General features: G+C 37.0%; 1 protein-coding gene across 2 annotated transcripts in view; it reads left to right on the top strand.

The window, feature by feature from the left end:
- The first annotated feature begins 192 nt into the window (after nt 1-192).
- msh3 (mutS homolog 3 (E. coli)) overlaps nt 193-24,725 on the top strand; it is a 73,355-nt gene continuing 48,822 nt past the window's right edge. Inside the window, exons 1-14 of one of the 2 annotated variants that reach the window (XM_079872398.1) lie at nt 193-515; nt 643-745; nt 1,612-1,841; nt 2,920-3,117; nt 3,938-4,054; nt 4,169-4,286; nt 5,734-5,867; nt 6,557-6,723; nt 15,010-15,140; nt 16,267-16,375; nt 17,397-17,481; nt 19,504-19,613; nt 21,607-21,739; nt 24,086-24,273. In XM_079872398.1, the coding sequence (XP_079728524.1) occupies nt 354-515; nt 643-745; nt 1,612-1,841; nt 2,920-3,117; nt 3,938-4,054; nt 4,169-4,286; nt 5,734-5,867; nt 6,557-6,723; nt 15,010-15,140; nt 16,267-16,375; nt 17,397-17,481; nt 19,504-19,613; nt 21,607-21,739; nt 24,086-24,273 (1,985 nt within the window). In that variant the 5' untranslated portion in view covers nt 193-353. The remainder of the gene's footprint in view (nt 516-642; nt 746-1,611; nt 1,842-2,919; nt 3,118-3,937; nt 4,055-4,168; nt 4,287-5,733; nt 5,868-6,556; nt 6,724-15,009; nt 15,141-16,266; nt 16,376-17,396; nt 17,482-19,503; nt 19,614-21,606; nt 21,740-24,085; nt 24,274-24,725) is intronic. The other variant, XM_079872399.1, reaches the window with a different exon arrangement.

The raw sequence follows: 24,725 nt of genomic DNA, 5'->3' as shown, positions 1-24,725 counted from the left end.
ACATAAGGGTCAATGAATGATGACAGAATTTTTATTTTTGGGTGAACTATCCCTTTAAATCAGTATTACGTTCATTTGTGATTACAAACCGTGTACTGCGCATATCTAACGCCGATTCCCCCGCTGCACTACAACAGCGACTGCGCATATGTAGCGCATCTTTCACCCTCTGCAGTACATCACTAAGTTCGCGTGCGCGAGAATGGGTAAGTCACGTCAGTCGCGCGCCAACATGATCAGCTGTACTAGTCTCTTCTCAGGAGACTATTTTTAATCATCAGAGTTTGGGCCTGTATTCAAACAACAAAGTAAGTCTTGCAAGCCATGTGTTAATTATCAGACAATGCTGTAAAATGCATACAAGTGTCAAACGTGTGCTTGCATCCAAATCCTCGAAAAAGTCCAGCACTCAGACAACTATCAGCAGATTCTTCACAAGTGCAAGCGATAAATCTCAACCAATTGATAAACCCGAGATTAACTGCCAAGACCGACGCCATGAGGGCAGAGGAAAGGTAAGAGCTTTATTCAGAACAGACTCCAATCATACTATAGAGCCACATCAACAATATGCATCACATGCACGAAGCTTTTGCTGTTTCAAAGCAGCACGTACTGAAATGTAAACCTGTTCTGATTTAGAAGAGGTTATGTGATGGAGGAATGTCCTCAGAGAAACGACCCAAACTCTCTCACAATGTGGAGGAGGAGAAAGATGAAGAGTGCAAGCTGACCCCCAGCACCTGTAAGGACATATGCACCATGCATGGCATTCTTTTCTTTTCATTATGTTTATTGGAGTTTTTTGTTGTTGTCAGCTGATTAGTTTAACTGCATTGCACATTTTCCTTTAGTGCAGCTTGTTTATGCTGATCTCATAAGATGTAAAAAATAAGGGCTCAACAACAATGTTTTTTGTGCTTCAGATTTGAAATGGACTTTTTCCACAGATCCACCATTATTTTTATATAGTTTTTGTTTTAGCCAATTTTTATATGTCAGAAAGGCTCATGTTCTTTACACACACACACTTTTTTAAAATGTTTAATTATTAAAGTTGTAACGTAACTTAACAAAAGCTATGCTTTTTAAACACCTTTAAAACAACAGTGTTCAAAACATTCGAAAAGAAAATGTTTTGGTTTGTATGGTATAGAAAGCAGGTACAATACATGAAAGATGTACTTAGACTTCTTGTTTATGCTGATCTCGTAACATGTAAACATGTATTTTTTGGCATTCACACTAAGCAGAGCACATCAATAAGTTATTTTTTACTGACCCGCCTTAAAAAATATATTTTTTTTATGGTTTTGTGTGCAATGTTTATGTCATAAAGGTTCATGGTAGTTCATTCAAGGTTCATTACAGTTGTAATGTAACTCAATAAAAGCTATGAAATATAACAAACTTGTTCTAATTTAGAAGAGGTTATGTGATGGATGAATGTCCTAAACTTGATAGTGTTTATATATGCAGGTAAACATACAGTACTGTGTAAAAGTCTTAGGCATGTTAGTATTTTCACCAGACATTTTATAAGCCAGTTATTGCTGTAATGTGTCAGTTGGAAATATCATTTTTCCATTAATTGTCTCTTATGTGCAATAGATAAGATGGCATCTCCCAGAGCCAGTGTCAGCCATGCCACCCTGACAAGGCTTAAAGATTTCAGCTGCCCAGGGAATTCAGAGATCCGAGTCTCCGATCAGGGTATAAAGATGGAGGTGGAGCCTTCAAACGCTGGAAAAGCTGAGAGATCTGCCATGCAGCAAGACAAAACTATCATGAAAAACAGCTCATCTGAGTTGGTGGAAGAAGAGCCTACTAAGATTAAACGGGTTTGATTTTATAAACAATACTTGTATGTTTCAGAGTTGCCCATTGAAAGAGGGTTCTGTCTTAACTTCTTTAATTGAAGATTACATAATTATCAGGGTTCTCAAGTCTCACGCATTGGCCGTGAGACACACGCAATTCAACCAGTTCACACGCTCACACGCCACACCGTGTATTTCTCACGCTGAAAAGGCAATGCCAACCAAGTTGTCCTGCAAGCTTTATATACAGTATAACGTTGTATACGAGGCGCAGGCACACAAAGTGAAGTTTCCTGCCGCCAGCACGTATCTCGGTCAGATTGCGTTCGTTACTAGGCAACATAGATGCGCGAACCATAGGCGCGAACACACGGAAGTTGACGGAACATTCTCAGCCACCTTACGTTCGTTACTAAGTAACCAACAACATCACGCGAACACACGTCGTGATCTATGGTCGTGATGGAGAAGGTAAGTTTGAAGAAAGAAAGCTCGTCTAACATTTTTAGGCTAGAACATTAAATATATAAATGTTATCAAGGCATCAAAATGTGCAACAAACACTTAGCCTACAACACAAAACACATTTCATAAGCTGGAGTGTGTACTCTTGTGTACAAACACACACACACACACACCTTAATGCTCTGTCATTTGTTCACAATGTCCCACCACACAATAAATCATTATACCATTACGACTACTGTTTGGAGCAATTTGTTATATTTTTGTAATTTTTGTATATTTGTAATTTTGAAATATAACATTAAAGAGTATATTTGATGTGATGAATTGCTCTGTCATTTATCAGATTTACCAATTGTTATAATTTCAATTTGTGCTGGTTAATTATGAACAATGGGTAAAATTGGGGGGCGGGGACGGACGGGCGGGGACGGGGCTCCATTAGGGCTCCTCCCCTAACCACATGTGATCTCACTCCAAGCTTTTGAGAAAACTTGAGAACCCTGTAATTATCAACTACTTGTTTTGTCTAGAAATGAAAATGCAAATGCTCAACTAATCACATTGTCAGAGTAATGAACTGAAGACATAAATGCTTGCCATTCAGACATGTTTTTCCTCTTTCTGTTTCCAGGAGCTTTCCTTTAGTCAGTTTTCTAAGAATACTGCGATCAGGAAAAGTTCAGAAGAACCTGGCGTTCCCAAAAGGAGAACCAAGACCATATACACTCCTCTAGAAGAACAGTACATGGAGATCAAGAAGCAACATGTGGACACAGTGCTTTGCGTTGAGTGTGGCTATAAGTACAGGTTCTTTGGTGAGGATGCAGAGGTAAGAACTAGAGCAGCCCATCACAATTATCAGACATTGGGTAATGCATTACGCTATTAAAGGGTATATAGGGCTGTGAAAAGATTAATCGCGATTAATCACATCCAAAATAAAAGTTTGTGTTTACATAATATATGTGTGTGTATGTGTATAGTTATTTTGTATATATAAATACATACACATGCATGTATATATTTAAGAAATATTTGCATCTATATACTGTATATATTTATATATAATTTATATTATATATTATAAATGTAAATATTTTATATATAAATAACACATTTTTCTTAAATATATACATGCATGTGTGTGTATTTATATATACAAAATAACTATACACATACACACACATATATTATGTAAACACAAACTTTTATTTTGGATGCGATTAATCGCGATTAATCTTTTCACAGCCCTTATATATATATATATATATATATTACTGTCCCTCCATTGAAAGGCAATTCCACCAACATATTTCAAGCTACAAAAAGTTCATTAAGAGATTATAAAAGCAATATATATTTAAATTGTGCGGTTTAATTCAAATCTTCTGAAGAGACACAATTGCTTTATATGATAAACCGATTTAATTAACGCATATACATATAGAGCTCATTAAATATGATAAACAGAAGTTCAAACGTGTTTGCTTAATTGCAGAATTGTCATTTTTGGGTGAACTATCTCTTTAATGTAATGGCATTGACCTGTTGTCACTAATAATGTTCGACATAAAATAATTATGATGTGCAAAATGACCTTTTTTAAGAAACTAGATTTGTTTTGTTCCCCTACCACATTTTTTTTATAGATCGCTGCAAAGGAACTCAATATCACTTGTCATCTGGACCATAACTTCATGACGGCCAGCATCCCCACTCATCGCTTGTTTGTGCATGTTCGCCGACTGGTCTCTCAGGGCTACAAGGTCACTGGTGTTCTCTTGATTATAATATGCTGCAAATTTGACATGTAGAAATAAGTATATCTATCAACATGCCATTTTATTTGTGTTAGAATGTTTTCATGCCTCATTTCTTAGGTAGGTGTAGTGAAGCAGACAGAAACTTCAGCCATCAAAGCCTCCAGCACCAACAAGAGTTCTCTCTTCACACGGCAACTTCATGCACTTTACACCAAATCCACGCTTGTGGGAGAAGGTATTGTTTCTGCACTTACTCAGTAGCTTCATAATTGCCTTTCACTCCTGTTTTAAGATTAATTTCAATATCTTGAAATCAAAAATCTTAGCTGCAGTTTGATGTGTGTCAGACACTACTGTTTAAAAGTTGGGGGTTGGAAAGATTTATTAATATTTTTGAAAGTAGTCTCTGGTGCGCACTCAGATTGCATTTATTTGATCAAAAATACCGGGAAAACAGTAATGTTTATAACTTATAACTATATTTTAAAAAGTAATTTATTCCTGTGAAAGTCTTCAGTGTCACTTGAGCAGTGTTGCCAGATTGGGTCGACGATTTCCAGCCCAAAAGCTCTCCAAAAACCCGCCCAAAACATTCAGTGCTAAAAGAATGTGAGAGAATACTATTGGCATGACAACCAATGTTTATAAATATGTTATATATCTTAATATATGTTTATACCTCCTTAAAACTAAATAACGATGACAAAATAAAATGATAAAAATGTATTCATTTTCCTGCCTGGAGAATAATACAAGAGGAAAACAGATCAAAACAAGGCAAATACACAGTGAAACAATATAAGCAAATATGACAAAAAAAATTTGTTTGTTTTTTGTTGTTTTTTTGTCAAGAAATTAACAGACTTCAACCCTCGGACACACACATAAGTTGACAGTGACATGCTCATCTCACACACTCATGCACACTCTATAACAGCCAAAATTGTGTCATTCTTGTTCAGAAAATGACCAATAATAATAATGTGCTTAATAATAATCATGTCTGCCTGCTATCGCTCTTGATTGGCTAAAAGTCTGTGCAGAGTACTAAGAGGCCTAAGAGTACATGCACACTTGAGTTTTAGCCTATAAATGTAAATGTTTAAAAACCTCCAAACTGATCACAAACCAACTCAAATTTTGTCCACCCATCCAAACCAATTTTGGGTGTTTGGTGTTTTTAGCCCCCAACGGCGCCTTCCAGGCAGCGAGGGGATGGGTAGGTTTAAGGTTGAGGTTAGGGTTAGATGCCTGGAAGGAGCCATTGGGGGCTAAAAACACCATCGAGCCCAATTTTGACCCGTGCAATCAAAATTCAAAACCGCCCTATCTGGCAACACTGCACATAATCCTACAGAAATGTTTCTAAAATGCTGATTTGGTGCACAAGAAACATTTCTTATGGTTATCAATATTGAAAAAAGTTGTGCTGCTTAATATTTTTGTGGAAACTGATCCAAAAAAAATTCAGGATTCTTTGATGAATAGAAAGAACAGCATTTAATATCACTTTTGATCAATTCGATGCATCCCTGCTCAATAAAAGTATTCATTTCTTTAAAAAAAAGTCTTAGTGAGCACAACATTTTGAAGGGTGTCTATTTATTATATAGCTCCTGTATATTTTTTTTATTAGTAACCTACAGAACCCAAAATGAATGAATTCATTGCCTTGTTCTCAGATGTGAATCCTCTGCTGAAGCTTGGAGATTTGGAGCAGGCTGAAGATGTGGTGCAGGACAGTGGCAACAACTATCTAATGTGTGTGAGCGAGAGTTTTGATAAACAGAGCAAGGAGCTGACCGTAGGGATGGTGGTAAGAAATCATTGTGGTAATTGGTAGTGTTGGGTGAGCTCTAAGGCTGTGACACACCAAGCCGTCTTCAAAGAACTAGCGGCGACAAAAGCCGACTGTGTTGTCGCCTCCTGTCGGCTGAATCTGGGACAAAAAGCTGCGCTTGAACACAACAGCTGACTGCCAACTAGCATGTGCATTCTGCGTCTGCATGTAAGAAAATAGCTGTCTACATCAGCAGGTATCAATAATCTGTATTCGTCATTCAAAAGGGGAAACCAAAACTAGGACTGCAGATATATAAACCATAAACAAAGAAGTGCTTGCTTACCATTTTAAATATCATTCACGCAGATCACTTTCTTCATTCCAGGCGTCTCATGTTGTTATGAAAATATTTGCCTTCTGTCTGTGCCATCTTGACTTCTTTTCTCGCTTTCATCACTTTCTCTTTTATTCTCGTGCACTGATTCGTTCTCTAAACCGAACAGCCAATCAGAGCGCTCTCTCATCGACTTTTCCGATTCGACATGCTGAATCAGGGAACTGCCATGTCACACTCACGACAGCCTGACGTTGACTGACGGTTTGGTGTGTCTGGCTCTTAGTTGGAATACAACTGAGAGTTTCAGTTGGTTAATAAGACAAACCCATATATTCATAACTTTTAATACTCACTAGTACAACCCTGTCTTTCCTTTTGTGTTCAGGTGGTCCAGCCGAGCATCGGGGATGTGATGGTGGACTGTTTTAAAGATAACATGGCCCATTCAGAGCTGGAGTCCAGGGTACTTAAAATACAACCTGTAGAGATCCTGGTGCCTTCAGACCTATCAGAGACGACTGAGAGGTTATTACGCAACATTGCTCTGTCCAGGTACATGTTCATGTTGGGTAGGCATATTTTATTTATCTTATTGTGATTGAATATGTTTGTGTGATGCTGCATTGTAGATGATTTCATAAAGGGGCTTCAACAACAAATTATATAATCATAAATGAAAATAATTGATAACCGTCTTTATTACTGATTAGTTGTGCACAGAAGTTCTCCTTCAGTCACATTATTGAGTGGATAAGAGTGGATAATCCTAGCTACGCAAAAAATTACAGTGCTTTATATTAAACACTTTAAACAACGCAGCATGCCCTGTCAGGTGCTCTTGTAATATTTATTTCTTACCAATTAAGAACCCCCAAAAATTCTTTTTTCCCTTTATTATCAGTAAAGTGATTTAAACTGCCTTTCGGCTTCAAAACAACTGATTAGCTGTTGTTGTTTTTTTGTTTTTTTATGATGTAAGGTTTATGTTTTTAAATATTTGTTGCACATAACAAAAAAAGGATGCACGGTATAGCATAACCTACATAGATACAATCACTATATTTGTCAGTGTGCCTTTAGTTAGCACATTGTTTGGAGGAAAACACTGGAATAGTGTTTTTTTTTTTTTTTTTTTTTTAATAAAAACAGAAAATGTTTTATCTGATTAATCAATTAATTGATGAAATAGTCAACAGATTAATTGATAATTGAAGCAGCCCTAGTTTATTATGCATCCTTAGTTTGTGGACCTGATAGAAAACACTAGCCATGTAATTGATGCAGTTATTTGCAATTTTATTGTGTGATTTTGTTATTTGTTCTTTATTTATTTATTTTTAATATGATTTAAAAAAAAAAAACAGAAAAACTGATTTTCTTAAATATTCTATTGGTGAGTAAGTGAAAGCTGTATTCCAAATTATATATTGTGGGCCTGTCCAAATACCCACACTTGGCATTCTTGACCACCTGAGAGCTTGTGCAAGTGACTGTAAGTGCTGTGACAGTGGTCATTTTTTCAAACTAACTTATCTGACTTGAGGGATCTAAGGTCAAGTCACTTGAGGACTTTAACCAACCCATGGAAATGGCGTGGCGTACCGTCCCATCCAAGAAAACACTATCACTGCCTTACTTACCACTTCCAAAGTATATGCTAGAATCTGTAGTGCTTCCCTTTCCTTAGTTGCACAGTATCAAAGACACCACTCCAAGTTGCTCTTTGAAGAAATGAGGGTTTATTTACAGCCAGGATGGCCATTTGTAAGTATGTAATACTCCCTACGTTCTCATTGGTTATACTCATATCATCCTGTTGATTGCCCAGTGTAATCACTATTTTCTAAATCACTAGATTTGTTAGATATTATTTAATGTTATTTTTACTCTCCTGCAAGGCTTGTCATTTATGAGAAGAGAAGTTCCATGACCTTCACAGGCAACAGGACATTTCAATGTAACTGATTGCACAAGCATTTTTATTTTTTGTCAAAAAATTGAAACTGAGTAAAATGTATAAGATAATCAAATTGCATTACAGTGTTCAATACTGTCCCATCAGGTCTGTGAAATGCTAAAGCTCAGTGCTCTGAATGCACAAAATCTACTCTGTCTCTAAAATCGCTTCCGAGCAATATTTAGGTTAAGCGTATCCCACTATTCATCGTGTTCAGGAGAAAATAATGTTAAGAAAAACTTTCCAGTGTAACTTAATTATATATTACCTATATTTTGGTTGTAAAACAAAATGTGTATTTTGTAAAACTTTTGCAACTGCTTTTTGTCTCTTAATTAGAAGCATCACAATGACTAAATTATATAATCTGTTACACAGGGACTACTAAACAGACATTTAGAAGTTTATTTTAAAGTGCAAATCAAGCTATTTGCAAATAAAGCTTGGTAAAAACTATTACAACCACTATGTTGCAAGTGTGTCCCATTAGGTAATCAAAAGAACTTCACTTGAACACCTAGGCCAAATACAGGACGTGACTGAAAGTAGAAAGTTCTCAAGTGCAAAGATGCAAATGTTGGTATTGGAACAGGCCTTTTGATTGCCTAAAGAACTTGCTCCGTTCTTGAAATCAAGATTCCACCTTTCATCAGACTACAAAAATTCTATTTTAAGATCACTTTAATTATGCAACCTCATAAACCTCCTCACATGACAGAAACATATTTGCAGTCTCTTTTTGTGCTTTCAAATAGTTTTCAATTATAATGTTTTGAATTGTGAATTGTACAATATAAAATTGCTGCTTAGTGACTAGCAAATGTTCAGTCACCACTAGATGTCAGTAAATGACTATCACCTCTTATCCAAGGGGGTGTGCTGTAAGTCTTGCAGTATTTCCCTCTTAGTTTAGCTTGAACTTCCTTTCCTTCAATGCCTGTGGCCATGTAGACAAGGTTGCTTAACATGGCAAAGTAGAATGGATGGTATTCATTATGGCTGAACTGGTGCTGGTGCTTTATCACTTAGTTAAAGTGCCTGTGTTAAAGTGTTGTACACAGCTATTTACTGATACAGGATCATGTTTTTGTGGTTTTGTAGTGAAAGAAATGCTTGAGAATAATCCAGGGGGAATATCTATTTGTCATGATATAGTATCTAGATTGAATTCATAATTTTATTAAAACCCTTATGCGTTTTACATGCAGGTGTAAAGAATCCTGCAAAGAAAATCGCCCCAAACCTCAGTAGAACTAATCTGTGTGTGTCCATCTAAGACTGTTAAACAGCTTTTCCACTGGCTGACCCCACCACGTTTCTCCTTGAGTAAGTCTTGGAGCACCACAAAATAATGTGTTACTCTATTGTCCTTTGTTTCCCAACCGACTGAAGTGAAATTTGGCTTGTTTTGATGACAAATCTGCGTCTTAGCACATAACAGCACACCTGCAAAGCAGTCAGAAACACTTTGTCTGTCATTATTGGCACAGCTTTAGACTGATGAACATCTCTAGATGATTGTTTCTTCAGACAGATCTTAATCCACTCTTTAATGTTTTCACATTGAAGGGTGAAGGGTAAGTTGGCTGTAAGCAGCAATAATACTTACAAACCCAAGAGAACCACACTGGATACGTACTACCTGCATGAAACATGTTACAGTACCTTGTTTATTTAGTTTTTTCTTGCCTGTAATCATAGGCAACATTTCTTTGACAAATCAGGGTGATCTCACATTGGTGATCAGGCCATCCAAAGTTCCTCCAGAACACATCTGAGATGACAGCTAGTGTTCACTTCTGGCCTGGGCCACCCAACTTTACAGCAGCATCAGTTGCTGTTAATTCTTCTTTTGTAATGCCCAGGAAGCGTGATCCACCAAGACCAGGAGGTCATTTCCCCTGATGGTCACCTAGATCCATACTTGAGCTCAAAAGGGTGTCTATTTGAGGGCCAGGAGCACCTTGACAACTGTCAAGGAAACTACAGTAGCATGTATGGACCTTAATAAAATAATTAATCAATTAAAAAGGAAGTTATACATGTATGGTATTACACTGTACCCACATTGGACCAGCGGTTTGGTAAATGGATGGATGGATGGATGATTCAGCTGCGAGCGCCATCTTCTAATCCGACGCAGGAATTCATTCGGCACGGCCCTTACAGTGCATTACGGGTATTCTCTCTCTAGCCGTTGAGTGTAGATCCGTTGTACACTCGTTATTGTGGTGCATTATGGGGTTGAATGCTTGCACTCGACAATGTCCACTATGGTTTTGCACACCACTACAAATGGACGTCCCTTCAAATAGTGCCCTTTTTAAGGGTACAGGGGGTGATTTCAGAAAACAGTCAAGGTGTTCAGGATTACTTCAGGCAGGTGCGTTGAAGCAGGGCTGGAACTGAAATCTACAGAAGAGTAGCCCTCCAGGAGCAAGATTGGACACCCCGTTCTAAAGAAAGTCTGTTAAAACGGTGAGATCAACTTCCTTTAGTTAGCACATCCCCACTTGCTCTCTTTGTTGCACTGTGTCAAGCAGGATCTTGAATCAAGATTGGTCTTTCTTCAGGAAAAGAAACCTTGGCCATATCAAGATGCCTTTTTCTGAGGTCAGCTGCTGTGATCATGAGCACCCTGCAGAGCCAGTGCTGTGCAATCCTCAAACTGAAAGGACTACACACATTCATACTATAAAGAACATCACAAAGTTCTTTCCTTATAAAATGTAGTACCTACTCAGCAGGCAGTATGAGATTTCAGGCTGGTGGGCATAACTCATCCTGGGATGATATTTTTCCTATTCTGGTTCGTTCCTCGGAAAAGAGGTTCTCCAGATAACTATTGGTATCAATTGGAGAGAATGACTCCCCAACACCAAGATCCTTGAACATGCTAACACTGTTAAGATTGAAGAAACTCTGGGAATGCGACAGCTGCAATGGGTCCTCAAAGTTCTCCATCAGATCTCCTGGCAGAAGAAAGTGGCTGAAGGAACAAAGGACCACCTCAAACGAATCTTAAAAGCATGTGATATTACACCAGGGGACATTGGGAAATTGGCTGGCATCTTGCGCTACATCTACAAAGGTTGTTGAACAATTCGAAATTCGGTGTGTCTAGACAGCTCCGCACTCACATGTCCTAACTGCAGAAAGACATGTGGGTCATGAATTGGGTTCCACGACAATCTTCAGTGGTATTGCTGACAACAGTAGCCTCAAGTCCAAAGGAACCACATTTCTGGAAGTGATGAGATCTTTGGTAAGAATGAACAGTCATGATTGAATGAGCAAGCAAGCTGTTTTGTAAGTGCTGGCTTGCATTCTGTACTCGCTGGGAGTCCCGACTGGTGGTCATGGATCATCACATGGCCAAGTCTAGTCATTTCCTCATTTCCTAAGCAAAAGAGAAATGGCCGATGCGAGAGGCTGCTTAGTCGGCGGGCAACACCTCTTGTTTTGTCTGTTAAACAAGACCGATGTTGTCGATTTATTTTGACTCGCTATGACTGATCACTGTTTCCAAGGGCAACACTTAAAGGTCCTAGATGGAAGGTATTAGATTAAATTAGTGAGGGGCACATACTCCAGGCAGGAGTGATGCCACCACAACAGGACTTTATATCTGTGAATTTTACTGTTGCGCTCACTCAATCTATATCTTTCTCTACATGCACTGACCGTTCATTCACTCTCGCTTCTCACTTGTTTTTTTCTGTCTTTCTGAATTGCAGTAATTCATGTCCTTCTGCGTTCTCCTATCCCAGCTTAATATGCAGAAATATGTATAAGCCATTTGTACTTTACACACTGTGACTTCGTGATTGTTTGAGCATCCTGACCAACCCAGCACAGCAACACCAATGCAATGAATTTGGTGGTGGAACTGTTTGCTCGACTGATGGCAGACAGGGAAACCTGTTTGATAAACAGTCATTGTTTTTGCCATTCTGTTTGGTGTATTAGCGCAGAAATTACACACCTAACCTTCAGGTGTCCTAGCTGAATCAACTCTCCCTTTCCTGTTTATGTGTTTCAGTCATGCTCTCTCTGTCCTTTTGTCTTGTCTCCAGCTGTTTCTCGTTGCCTCATTTTACCTCTTTGTGTTTTATAACCAGACATATCTGCCCTCATGGTTCCTTGCTGTCTTTCTCCTCCATCGCCCTGTCATTGTTTTTCCATTAACATAACCTCTGATATTGTTAATAGAAAACCAGGATAAAAAGATGCATGAAGCTGAATTATATATCAAAGTGTTGATAGGTTAAAACCTCTGACCTATGGACCTGAACAACTGTCAAATCACTGCGTAGGCATTTACGTCTGCATACAAGCTTTAAAGGGCACTCTTGTTAGGCGGCTTAAACTCGAGACTTGTTAAAATGGAGTGTGTGTGTGTGAACTGCAGGTTTGCATAAGTGCTGTCGATGAACCCCAATTCAATCAAGCAATGCTTAATGTTTGTTTTTATATATTTTTATGCAAGTAAATTAGTATGGACATAAATGCCACTATGTAAATTGTCTCTGAATTACTGGTTATGAAGAGAACGGCAAGATAAATTGGAGGCCAATTTATCTTCAAGATTGTTAAAATCACTTCTTCCTTCACATTTGTTCAGTTTCCATTGTCCCATTCCATTCTTCTTGCTTTGAATATCGTACAGACAAATGTCTGGGTTCCTCTGCTAACCATGTGCTGTGCGCTTCAGTTCTCAGGGGTGTGATTGTACGGGAGGGCACATAGCAACTGTTGCCGAGTGGTTGCTGTGCTGTAGTTTAATAAGACCCTCAGGAGAATTGCAGGTGGTGTGTTGTAGGTGCCACTGCCATCAATTCATCCCAGTGCGTACTGGTTACTTGAAATGGATTCTGAATAATCCTTTCTGCCTTATCGATCAAACAACTTCAATTTCTTCATACACAAACACAATCATGCTTCTTCACTTGAAGATTTTCAATCATTTACCCCTTCAAATAACTTGGAAAATGTCCTCATGTTATCATTACTTGGCTTTGATAGCTTAAGAGGGAAATGAAGTTGCTCCAGTGAGGGTCAGAACTGGTCCTTAAAGTAGTTAGATTTCAGGTTGAATACAAGTTATGTTCCATTGAAAGCATATGTTGGTAATGTCGGTTACCACAAAAAATTATTTTGCCCTGTTCCTCAGCAAACAAATTTCACAATAGTCTACAAGCAGTAGGAGAATGTGGGGCAAAAACAAACATAGAAATACACACTGTTTAAAGTACAGCCAACATACTTTTATGCAAATACTATGATGCAAAAGTTATAATCCAATCTTTCATGATCATGTAAATTTTGTAATCCTCTTAACTTTGCCATAATATCCACGCAAGGAAGAATGTGACATTTACCTTGAAGAATTTTGTAATGGTGCAAAACGTAATGCATAACTAGTTGAGAGTCTACATGGAATATCTGTACTGAACATGGATGAATTCATTTATCACCACAGGATTAATTCAAATAAACTAATGAAGGCAAAATTGTGATCAAAGTGACCTAAGAAATTAGTAGCATAAAGCATATATAAAAATGATATCTAAATAAAAATAAAATCTTGTTGTTCAGAAAAAAAAAAATGGATCAGTTATGAGTCAGCTACCCATGATATTTAGGCATGATGTTCATGTAATCATATATATATATATTTTCACATCTCTCTCTGGTTGTTTTGCCCTCAAAGATGTTTCTTTGCGACTTTCTCTTGTGAATGTATTTGCATAGTTAGGTTTGTGGAAGCAGGCACCCATGGGCAAAATACTGTTTTATATGAATTATTACAGTACTATTTGTTTTTTTTCCGGCAAGTCGATTACACTGTTGGGGAAGATAAAGCTGGCTGCACGCTCGCATAGGCCACATATGTTCATTGGTTACCCTAGCAACAGCTCAGAGATACAAAGAAAACCTGCGTCCTTGAGAGCTATGTGGTGTTGAATGGTGGGGAAGCAAAAGTGAATGGACTGTTGGTGAAGCGTGTGTGTACGAGAGACTAATATGCACCTTGTTTCCACTGAGAGAATCCACTGGTATTGAAGGCTTCAGGATGTGACAAAAAGCAGAATTCATTGCTTCAATTAATGATTTCTCACATTCTCGAGCTCACATTTCACCCTAAAATCAAGGGAAAAAATTAAATAGCCTTTTTTTAGAACCAGCATAGTTTATATATGCTGTATTTATTCATATTTATTCAAGCATCCCTCTAAATTCTCATTACTATATTTTGATCAAATAAATGCAACCTTGTTGAGCATAAGAGACATTAAAAAAATCTTATGAAAACATTAAAAATCTTTCAAAACCATTAAAAAAAAAATCTTACAGATCAAACTTTTGAAGTGTACATTGTTTTTGTTTAAATAGCCATACATTTAAGGTAGGGCAATAAATAATTACATGATAAATAAATGCTTAAATTAAAAAATATATAATAATATGAGAATTTGGTTGGAAATTAGCTTAACCACCAAATGAATTTTGGCATGTAATTGGAAGATATTTTGAAAAATGTTGGGCATTTTTTTTTCCTACTATGGAAGTCAATGACTACCGTCAACTGTCTGGTTACCAACATTCTTCAAAATATCTTCTTTTTTGTTCAACAGAAGAAAGAAACTCACACAGATTTGGGCAACTTGAAGTTGAGTAAATGATGACCGAATTTTCATTTTTGGGTGAACTATCCCTTTACGGGCAAGTTCTCATTTGAACAACTTCTTTAATATGGTACACAAAATATGCAGGAACTCCCTTGAGTTTCCTTTTGTCATATTGCACATCCAGAAGTTTTACCTGGTGTGATTTTTCCTGTTGTCTCATGTAAACCTCCTGTTTGTCTCCTCTCTCAGTGTCCAAGCAGATGACCGAATTCGCATAGAGAAACGAGAAAGTGCCATGTTTGAATACCCGACGGCAATGAGAATTATCAAAGACTTCTACAGAGACGCCCCTCATCCAACTGTGGAAAACCAAGAAAAGGGTAAATTACTTTATCTTTGTCTCCTGTTTGTCTTTTAATGTCTGACCTCCAGTCATGATGAAGCATCGGCTGGTCTTTCGGATAGAGACGTCTGCCCAAACTAATGTTAGGTCTGTGTGTTTAATTGAAAAATCATTCCCTGTAGGCAGAAGGGAGGCAGATCAATGTCTGCTGTCCTTTAGACTGGACATGTGCATGACAAGCGGTGGTGGCTTTTCCTGTCAAGACTGGGACTAAATCACCTCTTTGTCTTGTTCAGGATCCATTAATGGCATAGAACAGACTCCCTCACCATTGTTGAACTTTCCTCTGATGTTCCGATGCCTTGCTTTCTATCTCAAATGCTATGTAAAAGCAACAAGTCAGAATCTTTCAAATGAAAACAATGTAACAATCTAGTCTTTTTTACGGTATTCTTGGCAAAAATCAACAAACTGAACACATGAACACAAAGTTAGTTCTAAAGGGGGAAATACTGTGTAGATGATTTTAATTAATTACAAGTTTCTCAGTCATACACCCAAAGCATTGAATTAGTGTTATTTTTTATGTCTATTAATCATTCAGATTGATTAAAGTAGTTTAAATTCACATTTGATGGATTTTGCATTTTATTTTTAATTTCTGTGTTTACTTCACTTGAACAACTGTTGGATACCTTAAAATAAACTCAAGCATTGTTTACTTAGTTTCTATTTCTGCTGTGTCTTTATTTGTTCTTTTCTGCTTCTGTTTTTATTTAATTAATGACTGTCTACTTAAATAATAACTTGAGAAATACTTTAAACTTTGAAATACTTTATTAGAATTTTAGTTTGTCAGTATTTTTTTATATGTATTTAAGTGATTTCAGGATCATATTACATTTTATGTGTATTTATAAAGAATTATATATTTGCATGATTTATCAACTACTCACATATTGGAATTGTGATCAATTTAATGCATCCTTTAATCCATAATGTATTAATTTAACTTTTGAATGCTACAGAAACCTGAACTGACTCAGACTGCACATTTATTCTAAAAGCTCAACATATAGTGGTTGTACTGTGAAACTATCAATCAGTTCAATTGAGTATTGCAGTGAATATGTCTACATTCTTTTTTTTTCCTTTGTAAATAGGTTCCTACACCCTCTGTATGGGCCTGGAGAGCCCGATTATCTGCTGTCTTGGTCCTGTGATCCAGTATCTGGCTGAGTTTAAGCTAGACAAGATTTTACTCTGTTCCAGGTAAAGTACCATACACACTTCTCCTTAATGCCTAAAAGATTTAAAGGTATCATTTATCCAAAAGTGAAAATTCTATCATTTGTTTATCACCTTCATGTTGTTCCAAACCTGTATGACTTACTTTGTTTTGTGGAACGGAAAAAGATTACGATATTTAGCACAACGTTCTGGCTGCTTTTCTCCATACAATGAAAGTAAATGAGGCTGCTGAGCTCCAAAGTGGTTCATGTAAATTCATCTATGGCATGTCAAGGTCATTCAAGCCGGATTTAAAAAACAGACAAACATGAGAATGAGTACATTTGATGAGATGACAGACAAAATGACAAATTTCCTTGTTGTGTGATTTATCCCTTTAAATATTTTTTTCTGTTTTTCCCTTTGATTTCTGTTTTAACAGTGCTTAGTAATAATGAATTTTTGGATTATAATATAGCAAACTCAATGGAGTGTTAACTATATGTGTTCACGGTGTATTGCCTAAATGAGTTTGAGTGTCTGCTACACCTACATTTTCCTCTCTCGTTGGCTTTTGCTTCAAACACATTGAAGAATCCAGTGGTATAGCATGAACCTATTAGGAGACTCTTGTTTTCCCTTCTCACCTAAAGTAGACACATCTCACACCTACTTCCATCAGGCACATAAGTAATAACAAGGGTGTTCGTTTATCCAAGTATAGTGTAGCAGCGGGAAACAGAGCCGAATCTGAATCACAGTGCTTGCAGATTGTCACCCCTGATGTGTGAATGTTCAGTATTGTCCTGTAATTACAGAATGATTACGCACGTTCTTTAAAGGAAAATAAGAGGCCTTGACGGTGACCTCACATACTTTCTGAAAGAGCCTTAATTAACATGCATCATTAGCTGAAATAGGGCCTTGCTGCCTAATAGTTTGTCATGACTGTGTATTGTTGCTAGTCTGACTTGTTTTACTATACATTTTTTAGAATATGTAAAGATGTAATTATGAAGCAGTAGCTGCTCTTGTGGAAAAGACGTTTTGGTTGTGTTTGCAGCTCATTCAAGCGGCTGTCGAGTGATGCTGACCATATGCTGCTCAGTGCTGCTACCATGAAGAACCTGGAGATCCTGTGCAACCAGGTCAGTCAAACGGAGGAAAACATGGATGATGGAATATTATACACAAACAGTCGTACTGTTTACATCTGGTATTAACATTAGTCTTGGGTGATCCGATCACTTGTGCTCAGCCATGAAAGAGACGCAACAATTTACACAATGCGTTTTAAATGATTCCACAGACCACCTGTGATTGGTTTTTGTTTTGGTCTAATCTTGTGACTGCATACATCAGTGTCACTAGCTATGTTTCCATCCAGAGTTGCATATTGAACTTGTGCGGAAGATTTAAATATCGCATTTAACATTTGCGAATAAAGCCCATGATGTGTTGAAGAGAACAAAATGGTCACTTCCTGGGAAAATTGGCGCAAAATATCTGTAATTAAAATGGCAGTCGGGAAGCCATTGTGGCTCTTTTTTCCTCCATCATAAATGACTTGCGTTTCAGAGCGCACAGATGAAACGCAATAAACACCATCATGTTATCTTGCATTCGTATACTGGTGTTTAGGAATGCAACTGTGCGCGACTCTTCTGGGAGGGAATTAAACCAAATCATTCTGATGACAGACTTTGGCTCAGGCATTTCAGAACAACCAAACCAACATTTGAGATGCTGTGCGACGCGATTGGTCCGCTGGTTAGTCCAGTTATCCAATCACATGCTCTCTGGCAAGTCTCAGATTTATTAGGGTAAATGTATTTCTATCATAGTTTATGCACATCTTTTTATCCACCTCAATTGAACTCTAACGTTTTATTTATGCACATTTTTAGAATTTATGCGCATATTGCCGTTTTCATACGGCGCTTTTTTTGGTTTTTTTTATGCAATAGATTAAAATGCGCATAAAAATAGGTGGATGGAAACATGCCTACTGATGTCAGTTGCACCAAAAATGTTATGTGAAGTCTTGTGTATGTACAGCGGAGCCGACACTAAAAATAAAAACAAATTTTAAAACATTAAGGCAGAAAATGAGTAAGAAATATTTGAAATTCCACATTTTAGATGACCAAGTAAATTTGTGATCATATGAGTCTTTGTACATATGGTCAGATGAAGCTCAAGATGCTTTTTGGATCATCTCAAATCATGCTGAAGAACATAATCATTAGGTTTTACACACTTGTGGAGTTTGAGTGCAGCTTGATTGCTTTTGTTATTAAAGCAAATGAGAGACAAACACAATTTTTAAATTGAAATGTGTATTTTTCATTTAACATTTTCACTTAAATTATATTAGGCTGATCATTTAATTAGTAATAAATTAAATTACAAGCATGTTTTGCTAATGGTCTCATATTAAAAAGTCTTTGAACTAAATTTGAAATATTAAATGTGAAGGCTTGCTGGAATTTCATAATTGATTTTTCAATTTCACAGTAGATCTAGCTAAATGATTGCAGCTGTAAAAAACGAAAAACAAAAAAACATTGCAACTTAAGATCAATAAAAACACACTGAATGAAACAATAATAATACATATTGCTGTAAGCAATCACTATGGGCCATCTGTGAGGTTCAAAACTGTAACCTTTCAACAACCAGCTCTGTGTTTTCATTTTTATCACTGCCCCACTTTTCCCACGCATGTTTCCAAAGAGATAGTGAGTTGAATGTCAGGACAAGCCAAATTATTTTGAGAACAAAATATCCATTTGACAACTTTTACTAGGCATGGACTGAAGATAATCTGACTCCGTTTTGTTGAAGATCAGACAAAATGTGTATGAGGATTATTACTGAAATTACATCAGTTTTGTAGTAGTATACAGTACACCTCTTTTGCTTACATTGAAACATGCCATCCATTACAGTGAACACATTTAAATAAAATCCTGTGTAAGAAATGTAACTTCACATTATGCTATTATGAAATGATTTAATGTCACCTTGCAACTTTAAATTATGCCATTTTTCTCTGCCTTGTGTTGCTTGGAAAATAGCGTGGGCGTTTGTGTCTTGATAACCGAGTGATTTATCCATTATCAAGGATGTTGGTTTGGATTTAATGATGACTTTTTCATTACTGTCAGACCACAGGTTCAGTAAAAGGCAGTTTGCTGTGGGTTCTGGATCACACTCAGACTCCATTTGGGAAGAGACTGTTAAGAAAGTGGGTGAGCCAGCCGCTGAAATCTGTGATGTGAGTCATTATTTCATTTTATTATCATGCAATCACTGTGATTTGACTGCTAGTATGTAACATGCCCATTGTTTGCAGTGCTAAATAGATGTAGCATGCCCAGATATTCCTGACACCACTACAGATTATACTGAACTCCAAACTCTGAGCCTAGGTTAATCCAAGTCCTAGAATATTTTGTAAATGGAGGAACTTTGCACCCCTCTTCTCAGCCACTGCATGGTAGGATTACAATTTCGTTCTGGTTCGGATTATGGAAGAACACTATTGTATATACAAAGGGATAAACTGCCATAAAATGCAAGTTTTTAATCTGAGAGTTTATTCTTTTTGGTTATTACTCAGATTTAAATGTTTGTTTTATTTCTCCAGAAATAGATTGGCCTGGCTTTGTCAATCTGATGCCAACTTTATACGTTGTGGGGGGTTGCTTAGATCTGTGTGTGATGTAATGCATGCTTGCAAAATCCGATTATGTTTGTGGATAATAAATATATTTGATTCCATATAACAATAATTTAATCTTAAATCCACATGTTTTCCTGCCAAACCTCTTAACAGACATGTTGGGGAACGTTTTTGAATTGAGACTCAGAATATCATGCCACTGAATTGGGCAGTGCAGTTAGACCATGTGTGTTTCCTGACATACAGGGAATGAACTTAAAGCCTCACAAATTTGATCTAGAACTCAAAAAACTCTGTTTTTTTTTTTTTTTAAGAAATTGATAGTTTTATTTAACAAGGGTCCATTAATTTGATCAAATGTGACAGTAAAGACATTATAAAAAAAAACAAATAATTTGTATTTCACATAAATGCTGTTCTTTTCACCAAATATTTTTCCATAAAAATATTAAGCAGCACAGTTGTTTTTAACATTGATAATAAGTAGGGATTCACAATATATCGGCCACCATATCGGTACCGGCCGATATATGATCATTTTTTATGTTATTGTTATCGCCCCGATAAGAAAATTTGGCCGATATATTAAAGCCGATAAATAATGGATTATTTACTTTACCTGAGACACTTCAGATGCGCACTGATTGCCATGATGATTTTGAATTGAAATATGATTGGAATGATTGTGTGCTCAGGACATGGCTTTTAATGGTGAGACTTTTGTTTTTGTAATCAGGCTCTCAAAAATTCAAAAAATGTGGATTTAGATTTATTGGCCAAAATATCAGTTATCGGCTTTAAAATATAAAAAATGATCGGTTATCTGTATCGACCAAAATTTTCATATTCGTGCATCCATAATAATAATAAATGTTTCTTGAGCAGCAAATCAGCATATTAGAATGGTTTCATGTGACACTGAAGACTGGAGTAATGATGCTGAAAAATCAGCTTTACCATCACAAAAAAATTAACAATATATTACAATAGAAAAAATGTATCCAATCTGAATAACATTTCACGATGTTACAGTTTTGATTGTATGTTTGATCAAAGGTTAGTGAGGATTTAAAACATTTTAAAAATCTTACAGACCCCACACTTTTGAACAGTAGTGTACATAATTAAAGCCTCTTCTCAAAAGATACAGCAATATATCAGTTAAGAATTCTATTTTCTTACAGTACTAACTGATCATAAAACAAAAATAAATAATATATGGAAAAAGAAAGTAACTTTGTTCTGCAACAGGAAATGCTTTTTGATACCACTGAAGTCAAGGACACACTTCTAGACAGAAGCTACATCACAGCTCTCTTATGCAGCATAAAAGCACAACACAAGCTGCTGTTAGAGTTACACTCTTGCTTCTGTGTGTGTTGTGATACAAGCCTTATTTAGTTCCAGTAATTTTTATGGTTTGTGTACATAGCATCTGTTGACTAATTCCTACAATCCCTACTACTTTGCCTCTCTCTCTCTCTCTCTCTCTCTCTCTCTCTCTCTCTCTCTCTCTCTCTCTCTCTCTCTCTCTCTCTCTCTCTCTCTCTCTCTCTCTCTCTCTCTCTCTCTCTCTCTCTCTCAGTGATATCCAGGCTCGTCAGGAGGCCGTGGCAGAAATGTTGTGTTCTGAATCCAGTGTGCTTCCCTCTCTTCAGTCTTTGCTAACTCGTCTACCTGACCTCGAGAGAGGACTTTGCAGTATCTACCACAAGAAAGTAAAGTCTTTTTTACCTAAACAATCTGTTTGAATCATTTATTTTTCACAGGTACACTAGGAACCCCCTTTTCATTTGCAATTCAAAAGTAGTTTGAATTAGCAGGAACAGTAGCCTATAATTTAGACTGTAGTGGCCACGGTCGCACAAAAAGTGTCATGTTCTGTCTGACAGTGAAAACCAAGCTGATGGCAATTTCCCTTGCTTTTTTTTTCCAAACATCATTCCATGTGTTTCTGGAATCAGGCAGGAGGTTGCAGGGATGGTGCTTAATGACGTGTTTCTGTTGAATGGCTCTATTAGCATAATGACAAGAGTGAGTAGGAATGGGAATGATTATTGTTTTGTAGCATGTGTGGAGAGACAGAATGTCCTCAATAACCCTGCCTCACCTGCCTCTATCTACCGTCTCATTTTTATGAACACACATTCATCAAAAACAAAATGAAAAATTTATGAAAGAATGTGTCCAGGTGTTAAAGGTCTAAATGTAGTTTTGGACTAAGACTTTATTGTTCATAGATAAATAAGGGGTAAATAAATATTGTTCATAAGGGAGGGAGGGAGGGGGGGGGGGGATTTTGAAGCCCCAAAAAATGCATCCATCCATCATTAAAAAGTAATCCATACGGCTCCAGCGGGTTAATAAAGGCCTTAAAGCGAAACGATGGGTTTTTGTAAGAAAAATATTCATATTTAAAACTTTTTTTTTAGCTATAATTACTAGCTTTCGGCAGACGGCCATACACAGCGATTTGCAGCGAAAGAGTGACCCTTGACCTGACGCACTTGACCAAGACGAGAAATTTTAAAGAGGAATGTCAGAGGATTTCGATATAATAGAAAAGGAGCTTGAGTTTGGTGCACAGCCCTATTTGTTTGAACTGCGAGAGGCGTCAAAGCTTACAATACTCCTACATCATACATCGTATAAGGCAGGGTTCACCAATCTCGGTCCTGGAGGGCCGCTGTCCTGCAGAGTTTAGCTCCAACCCCAATTAAACACACCTGAACCAGCTAATCAAGGTCTCACTAGGCATACTAGAAACTTTCAAACAGGTGTGTTGGAGCTGGTTGGAGCTAAACTCTGCAGGACAGCGGCCCTCCAGGACCGAGATTGGTGAACCCTGGTATCAGGGGTTACTCTTATGACGCAGTGTCTGTACGGTCATCTGCTGGAAGCTAGTTATTATAGCTGATAAAGTTTTAAATATGGATTTCTTTTCTTACACAAACGCTTTGCTTCGGAAGGCCTTTATTAACCCCCTGGAGACGTATGGATTACTTTCAAGATGGATTAGTGCATTTTTTGGGCTTTAAAATCTCTATTTTTTTTTTATATATCTCTGATTGTGTTCATCGGAAAGAAGATAGTCATATACACCTAGGAGTAAATAATGGGATAATTAAAAATTTTGGGTGAACTATCCCTTTAATATTGAACCTGACAAAAAAAACATAACAGTATTTCTCTGTATTTATGCATTGTTGTAGTTTCATATTTTTTTTATGCATCCTATTTACCGGTGATTGACTGTCAAAGTAGCGCTTCTGTCATACGGTCAGAGAGTTTTTGTATAGATCTACGGGGAACTTTCACAGTTTTTTAATGAGCGCAGAGAGTGGCTATGCTTTGCCTTATTATAGTGTATAATGTTTTGTAGGAATGACTAACGTGGAGCCTTTGGGAAATGTACTTTGTTTATAAACATACACAAGATCAAGCAAAGATTTAATTGGCTCCTTGGTGCTTACTATCATCAAAATATGGAAATTACAGATTGCATGCACATGAGCCATTGCATTTGACATATATAATGATTAATGATGCCCTGTAGTAAATTACGACTAAGCATTATTATTTCTTCTGGTAATCAATAGGTGTTGTTTTTTTTGGTTCATTATTAATGAAGTGAAGTGAACTTTATTATTCATTATTATCATTATTCATTATTCACAGTTTTTGAAGAGTTAATATCTTGAAAAATGACTATCATTTAAAGTGATAATAAGTCAAATAAGCATTGTAACTTTCAGATTAACTTGTAACTTTTCAGCCCAAACACACCATTCATTGAAACTAATCTGCAAAAATGACTCTTTCTGTACTTCCACAACTTTGAATGCATTTAAACACGTGCGCATGACCATGTTTGCAATAAATTTTCTAAACCTGTCACAGTCTTTTGAAGACTTTGCATAGAGGCTTTTAATTGATCCTGAAGAAAAATAGCATATACAATTCTGATATGATCCCTTAATGAGAAGTAGAATGTGTATTTCAATATATTTTAAAGACCTAACATGCATGTTTTCCTGTGTTTTGACATTTTTGTGTCTTGTCAGTGCTCTACTCAGGAATTTTACCTCATCACCAGCACTCTCTCTCGTCTGAGCACTGAACTTCAAGCCCTAATGCCCGCCATCCAATCACAGCTCAGCTCTGCCCTTCTAAAGCACCTCCTACTGGACACACCTCAGCTTCTAAGCCCCGCCCACAACTTCTTGAAAGTCCTGGATGAGAAAGCCGCAAAGTGCGTTAAATCTTTTGACAACTTCAAGAATATTCACCTTAAAGGGATAGTTCACTTTGAAATAAAACTTTGGTATGTTTTAGCTTACCTCAAGGGCATCCAAGATGTAGGTGTCTTTTTTTCCGCAGTAGTTTCAATTTTGATATTTTTAGGTCAAACCGTTCTTGTCTGTCAGTCATTTCATGCAGGTCTATGGTCACTGTCTCAAAGAGCATGCACAAAGTCCAAATTAAAACAATTCCCCATCGTCAAAATTAAACAATTCCCCATCGTAAGTACACATTGATGGCCTAAGACACGAAACGAGCGGTTTGTGTGAGAAAACGAACAGTATTTATATCGTTGTTACCTCTTGAACACAGCCGCGTTCAAATGATCTGAGGGCGCAGGCGGGTATAGATATATACACTAGACGTCGCCTTGGCTACTGCAGTTCATTGGAACGAAACCGT

Source organism: Squalius cephalus (genome assembly GCF_949319135.1).
Source record: "Squalius cephalus genome assembly, chromosome: 5".
NCBI classification, from domain to species: Eukaryota; Metazoa; Chordata; class Actinopteri; order Cypriniformes; family Leuciscidae; genus Squalius; species Squalius cephalus.
Note: the sequence above shows the minus strand (reverse complement) of the source record. Positions and strands in the feature narration are given on the sequence as shown.